The 7191-nt window shown below is 40.9% G+C and overlaps 1 protein-coding gene across 1 annotated transcript; it reads left to right on the top strand.

Moving 5' to 3' along the window:
* The first annotated feature begins 2188 nt into the window (after positions 1–2188).
* Positions 2189–5483, top strand: tnfsf14 (TNF superfamily member 14). The gene is made up of 4 exons (XM_053443126.1): positions 2189–2512; positions 4228–4261; positions 4353–4427; positions 4600–5483. Exons 1-4 carry the CDS (start codon positions 2318–2320, stop codon positions 4983–4985), a joined length of 690 nt encoding a protein of 229 aa, XP_053299101.1. The 5' UTR covers positions 2189–2317; the 3' UTR covers positions 4986–5483.
* The last annotated feature ends 1708 nt before the right edge of the window (positions 5484–7191 follow it).

Here is a 7191-nt window from a genome sequence, read left to right as displayed (position 1 = left end):
TAGAGGTGGAGCACATGTGGGCCTACGTCCGGTTTTCAAAATAAACTGTTGACATGGGGCCTAAACAAAATGCATAATTGAAAAATTATTTCTTGGATCAAATTCACAAAAAGTATACATTGTCTTACCTGTATAATTTTTATGAACAGAATTTTGACAATATCAATTATGAGATTTTACAAAATAAAAATCACACATTTTTAGCTTCAAGTAGGTAATTTCTGGATACTTCAAAATACTGTAAAAACAATTTTCTCAATAAGTTCAGAGAGAAACTGATATGCCTGTGTTCAGGACCTCTCTGACTACCTCCATACTGAATATCAAACATATTTACTGTATAGATTTAGAGATTTTTCAAAGTAAAGTCCAACATGTGTACAATCAAATCAGTTCATTTCTGGATATTTCAAAGTTCAATAAAAACACTTTTCTCAGAAGTTCAGAGTGAGACTGATATGCCGGTGTTCAGGACCTCACTGACTACATACATACAGAATATCAAACATTTTTACTGTACAGATTTAGAGATTTTTCAAAGTAAAGTCCAACATTTTCACTGTGGAATAGATCATTTCAGGATATTTCAAAGTACTGTAAAAACACTTTGCTCAATAAGTTCAGAGAGAGACTGATATGCCTGTGTTCAGGACCTCTCAAATGGAATTATTGAGCAAATTGTTTTTACAGTACTTTGAAATATGAGCTTGTCGTGTCCCGTTTTATCCTATAGATGGAGCTGTGGGTGTCAGAATAGACAGAAAGCTTGACATTGGAGTGGTTACATCAGTGACAGATATTCACAGAAAAAATCTGGATAATTAGGTTTTTAATATCTTTGTAGGGAACCTGTAATGGTATTTAACTATAGCAGCCCCTGGGGTCTTTATGCAGCCCTTAAGTCTACTTCCAAATCAGCCTGGCGTGTGTGCGATATAATTAAACTAAGTTATTTATCTGAACAGTCTCATTCTGAGCTTCTCCCTTTTGCTTTATGTGGTTGAACTCTTAGAAACGTATTTGTTGTCCGACACAAACCAGCTCCTCCCTTCTCCCTCTCCAACAGTGGTACCTGCAGATTGTGTCATGGCAGCAGCAGAGAGGTCTGATAAAGCTTCTTATGTGTTGATGAACACCTTTGCCACTCATCCAAACAAAGTCCAAGTCCATCTTCGGCACTCAGGACAGAGCACCGACCCTCTGGTTCCTGGATTGGTTTCAACTTTTAATTTGTCTTTGTGGACTTGTACTTCCTTGCTGCATCTTCATTAATGCAGTCAGATATCGATTTAATGCCGACTCAAAGTTTAGGAACTGGACTCCATCCTTATCCTCTCACCAAGAATGACCCTGAATGCCAAAGTGCACGTCGGAGCCCTCCTGGGTCCGAAGTCTCCCTGTAAGCAAGAAAGAAGCCGAGATTAAAGGTCGAGTGTGTAAGATTTAGGTGAAAGGGATCTATCGGCAGAAATAAAAAAAATAAATAATCAGGGTGATGTTATCACTTGGGTGTTTCATCTAAACTGTACAAATTGTTGGTTTCTCTATACTCCGGAATGGGCCCTTTATATTTAAATATACATCAGATGTGGGTCCTCTATGCGGAGGCCGCCTAGTTTTTTACAGAGGCCCAGTCTGGACAAACTGAACACCTTTTGAGTTTTTATGACAACTGAAGGCTACCACAGGTTCTCTCTCATGTAGGGAAGGGAAGGCCGAGGGGTTCTCAGCTGCAACAGATTCTTCACACTGAATCTTTAAAATCTTGATCTCACTTTTAGTCATTAGACTGCACGAGAGAAATCACTGCACGTGTGTGGGAGTGAGAGAGGAAGTGTGAATGGAGATATTTCAACATTGCTACAGTAGAGTGGGGGGGTCTGATTGGGGGGGGGGGGGGGGGGGGTAAGTGTGTCTCCTGCTTGTCATTGGCCTCCACTCTGATTCTTCATACCTGGTCGTTTGTCAGGTTCTGCAGCTGCAAAAGTGAAAGTCCACCTCCGCATGATTTACATGTTGCTGAATGCAGACAGGTGGATGTCTGGCGGCCTCCGAAAGGGGTCTCCCTGATACGTCTCCAGATTTCTAGGTCTGAGTTTGTTTTTCATCTGACTACTGGTGAGCTGTGTTTACGTGAACCAATCACAAGTGAGCCCACCCATTCTGCTGCCTCTTCGCTCTTCTCTGTCTCTCTCTCTGTCTCTTTCTCTCTCTCTATCTCTCCACGGCCCCTGTGAAGCAACAACCTCTGACAACTTCTGGAGGACGTTTGCACACGTAGTCCATTGTTTTCAGTTACAGACAGAGCATTGCAGGTATGCTAAAACACGAGAATCCCAATGTGTACGTGGTGGACAGCCATGCCAACCTGCCTCCTATACCGCCCAGGCTGGGCCAGAGGCAGCGGCGAGCAGGGGTGGCGCAGACTCTGCTGATCCTGCTGGTGAGCGTGGCCTTGTGTGGCATGACCATCGAAGCCTGCTTCATCTACCGCCTCTACTTTCTCGAACCTGTGAGTATGAACTTTGTAAAGTCTCATTTAATGGAGGTCACAATTATTTTCTGCATATTTTGAATCTCACTGGCTTGATAAGGTCTCATTCAGATTTACCGCCCTTTTGACAATTCAACTTTCAATTATTATAAAATGACTTTTTTCCTACAAAACTGATACTCTTTAATTTCTTGACTCTTGTATATCAAATTTTGTTCTGATATACAAATGTAAAAAAACTACTGAGGTCAAACGTTAATGAGAAAAACATTTGAATACGTGAGCTTTAAACATAAACGTCATGAAATACGTGTTTGTGATGTTCTGTAAATTTACTTCATAACTTTTAAATCTATGTATTTAAAAGAGTTATTAATCGACGTGACGTAGTAGTTAATCGACGTGAAAATAACTTTCGTCCAAAAGTCAGGTTTTGATCAAATTCTCCCACAGTGCATGTCATAACGGATTCATGGTGGAGCTTTTTGATAAAATGTAGGCCCACACTTTGACCTGATCCTTCTCTTTACACAACATTTTGTGAACCCTCGTGACAGAACTAAAACTGACATTTACTCCAACCCCATGAATGAATGTTTTTCCGCCTTAACTGCTGACAGTGAATTTATTCCACTATTATCGGGAAGAGGGACGAGTGGAGATGGAGAAGTACATTAAAGCCCGGCCCATTTATCAGAAACCCCACTGACCCCCCCTGGGGCGATTGCACACAGACATGGTCTCTCATGATGTCCACTGTATCTCTGTGTGACTCAGTTTCCTGCATGTACTGATGCTGCGTCTGAAGACAGCAGTCATGGGGCTGTGGGGGGGGGGAGTGGGGGGGGTGTCTGTGGTGTGTTTGTTCTGGGCCCGGGCAATATTTAGCAAGTATGCACATGAATCTACTCTTCATACGTGGGGCAGTGCAGAGGAGGAAGTGGTCTACTTCCTGTGACCCAAATGTCATCTACCTTGTTAGCAGAGACCTGCACCGCCTTGTTGCACATACAGTTCAAACCATAGAAAAGCAATAGGTGGACCAACCCAACTTAGACTTAGACTTTATTTATCTATCTATCTATCTATCTATCTATCTATCTATCTATCTATCTATCTATGTATCTATCTCTCTATCTATCTATCTATCTATCTATCTATCTATCTATCTATTTATCTATCTATCTATCTATCTATCTATCTATCTATCTATCTATATATCTATCTATCTATCTATCTATCTATCTATCTATCTATGTATCTATCTATCTATCTATCTATCTATCTATCTATCTATCTATCTATTTATCTATCTATCTATCTATCTATCTATCTATCTATCTATCTATCTATCTATCTATCTATCTATCTATCTATCTATCTATCTATCTATCTATCTATCTATCTATCTATCTCTCTATCTATCTATCTATCTATCTATCTATCTATCTATCTCTCTATCTATCTGTCTATCTGTCAAAAAGTTGCACATCATAAAATCTAAGTAGGGATTTTTTCAAAGGAGCATCTTTTGTTTTCACCATATGTTCACCAAATGTGTGTGTGTGTGTGTATATTAATATACAAAATATATTTATGCTTACGTTTGGTGAGATTTTAGTAATTTGCATTTCAGCTCTGTCACCTGTCTATCAGTGGAGACAGAATCTGGATGTGCTCGCTCACAAACACACACTCGACCAAGAGTTAAATCACGTTTCTTTGCGTTGCAGGCTGCCTCAGCGTCGTCCTCCAAGCGCACTGGAGGTATTTTCCTGCTTTTTTTTCTCAAAGCATTTTTATTTGTACTTTGTTTATTGAGTTCACATTAGAGACATTGTGTCTGCTCCTCCCACAGGTGAAGATGTTACTTCCACCACTATATCACCCAGTTATGATATGCTTCCTTCCAAACCAGTTGCACATCTGACAGGTGAGACCATTGTCTTTGTCTTAACCACTATCCAAAGTGTCTTGTATATGTTGCAGTTCGATCAAGGGTGAGTATTCAAATCATCGTGTTTGACTAAAATGTCTCTTGATGCTTATTTATAATGTCTGTTTTGAAATAATCCAACTTCACATTGTCCCTGTTTTTCCCCCAGGTGGAAACGATGTAGTTCATGGACAGGAGATCTTGGCATGGAGCATGATAGCAGAGCCCATCCTCTATGGAATGGTCTACATGGATAGAAGCCTTATCATTCAGAAGGAGGGTTATTACTATGTCTATTCAAAGGTTTTCTTCTTGGAGGAGGGCATATTTTACCACTCTGTCGAGATGAATACTGAAAAGTATCCTGGGAAAAGTATGATCCTCCAGAGGTCCAGGAAATACTCCTCGAAACAGAGCAAAGGACGATCCAACAGTTACCTGGGCGGAGTGTTCCACCTTTACAAAGACGATGCTCTGTTCGTGAAAGTCAGCAGCACCGCGAAAATCCAGCAACACAATTCCTTTGAGAACTACTTTGGTGCATATATGATTTAGATATCAGACAGAGCCTCATCATTGTTACAAATTGATAAGCTTTGACTCATCACTCTCGGTTTTACTCTGTCACTGGTACAACTTTGTACATATAAGGCAATTCTGGGACTCTCCCCACTTTACCTGTTTGTCTGCATTATGCAGAAATGTATTGAGCATTACTCTCTGTGTTGTCAGAACTTCTTTCTACTTTCTGTTCCCAATGAGTACAGAGAAATCTGGAAAAAAGGACTTGTAATGTATTGCAAAGAGAATTAATCTCACTCAATTTCCCCGAAGCTAAAGGTTCAGAGTAAGAATGTACATAATTTAAATTAATTTCTGAAATGTCCAATCATAGACGTTAAATAAACTCAATTAACAAATTTTCCTCCTAAACTCCTTGCTGTAACACGCACTTTCGCACCATTTATTTATTATTCCTGCTTAATGATGTTGTATTTTTGTACAATAATGTATAGACAATAAGGAAATAAACAGATAATCATGGAAAAGGTCTGCTAGGTTTCTTGGGTCTTTCCTCGGGTCGTTCTTTCCGCGGTGAAGTGAACTCACTTCATGCCGTGTCAGGTGAGGCCTCAAAGGAGCTTCTGCTCAGTAGCAGCAAAGTCTCACCCACTCAGTCCAACCACATGACACACTATGTGGAGAAGATTTTTTTAAATGCCAGAGTGACGCATAACAGTGAATTTGGCATATTGGGGTGGGTTTGGTTGCACATGCAGAGACGTTGGGTTTTGAAGTGCAGCAGTTTTGCTCTTTTGATTAGGACTCTGACACTACAAATCTATTTACCTTAATATATCTAAGATTGAAATGTCATAAATCCCACAATCAATCCACGTGCAACGAAGCACCTTGCAACTGTTTTTAAGGCGCTATAGAAACAAAGTTGCTCGTTGTTATTTATTATTATTCAGATCAGCACACATTGTTTATCGTCTAAGGCTAAGCCATAGATTGCCCTTTTTCAAGTCATCGCCAGCATGTCGACGGCCCCCTGTGCAAAAGCCCCCGTCACTTTCTGTATTATTATTTGTCACACATCGCTCATGCACCCGCTGTTGCACTTTCCCTTCAGCTGTGTGTCTGTTCGAAGAAGCCGCTTTGAAAAAAAAACACCCACAGAGTTGTGTGTTTGTAAACTGGCGGAGGAAGTGGCTGTGGAGGCCGCGGGGGTTAAGGGGGGGGGGGGGGGGGGGGGGGGGGCGGCAGCAGATTACCTGACTCACTTTCCAACCAACTAATGTGCGAGGAAACTGTGCTGCAGCTCAGGCCTGGAGCTACAGTCCGGAGCTTTGCAGTGTAAGCGCTCTGACTGCACAAGTCTATCTGTCATTGGTTGACCTTGACTTGGATTTCTTTGTTATGTGGCGTACATGTATTTTCTCATGTGTCTGTGAGCCATCACCTTCCATCGTGTAGCGTGAGAGGCTGCAGTGGCACAAGAGGGGGAGCTGTTTTCAGCTGCGTGGTCGAGGTTCGACCAGCTGCTCTTGAGAATCAGAGTGGGACAGCACCAGTGTGTAGCTGCGACCAGTTATTCACGGTTCTATTTACGAAATAAAAAAAAAATTCCTTTAAGAAAACAAAATCAGTCGTATTGCATTAGAATATGTGGAAAATGAAGCCCCAGCTCTTCCACTGTGGGGCCTTTATTTCACAGTGAGCAACACGTGGTAATTACATGTGGTAAAGAGTGAAGGAGGGGAGGTGATGGTAGACGGCTGAATGCTGTCCCCTTGTGTCGGTGTCTGGATCAAGTCGAGAGGAGTGGAGACTTGATGCGTGTCTGAAGTTTCGGAAACTTTGACAGATGGATTCATTTTTAAAAACGCCTCTCATAAGGGAATTTCAATCCTTTCGCTCACAGGCGGAATTATTTGTAGTGTTATTTTGAATTGAGGTTTAAACTCTTTATCCTCTTCCAAATCTCTCACCGTGTGCATACTCAGGACCTTTGATCTTCAGCTTTGTTCATTTTTAATCCAGCTACAATTTTACAATTTCTTGACAATTATAAAGTATTTCATTTTAATTCGTTTTGACTCCTTCCTAGTCTGTTACATTTGTATTCTTATATTTGGGCTCTAATAATGTCCAATGTTGTGTGATCTTCAAATAGCTTTTAATCGTTTTCTGTTGTGTACCTTCAATCTTTAACTCGTGAAGCACCCTGTAACTATGTTTTGAAGGGTGCTATGTA

The sequence above is a fragment of the Pleuronectes platessa genome, chromosome 16 (genome assembly GCF_947347685.1).
Source record: "Pleuronectes platessa chromosome 16, fPlePla1.1, whole genome shotgun sequence".
NCBI lineage: Eukaryota > Metazoa > Chordata > Actinopteri > Pleuronectiformes > Pleuronectidae > Pleuronectes > Pleuronectes platessa.
This window is presented reverse-complemented; position numbering and strand designations above follow the sequence as displayed.

Excerpts from the sequence above, each read along its gene's own strand:
- tnfsf14 (XM_053443126.1), top strand. The coding sequence starts at position 2,318 with ATGCTAAAACACGAGAATCCCAATGTGTACGTGGTGGACAGCCATGCC. Across the intron at positions 2,513-4,227 it reads GCCTCTACTTTCTCGAACCT|GCTGCCTCAGCGTCGTCCTC; the intron begins GTGAGTATGAAC and ends TTTGCGTTGCAG. Across the intron at positions 4,262-4,352 it reads GTCCTCCAAGCGCACTGGAG|GTGAAGATGTTACTTCCACC; the intron begins GTATTTTCCTGC and ends CTCCTCCCACAG.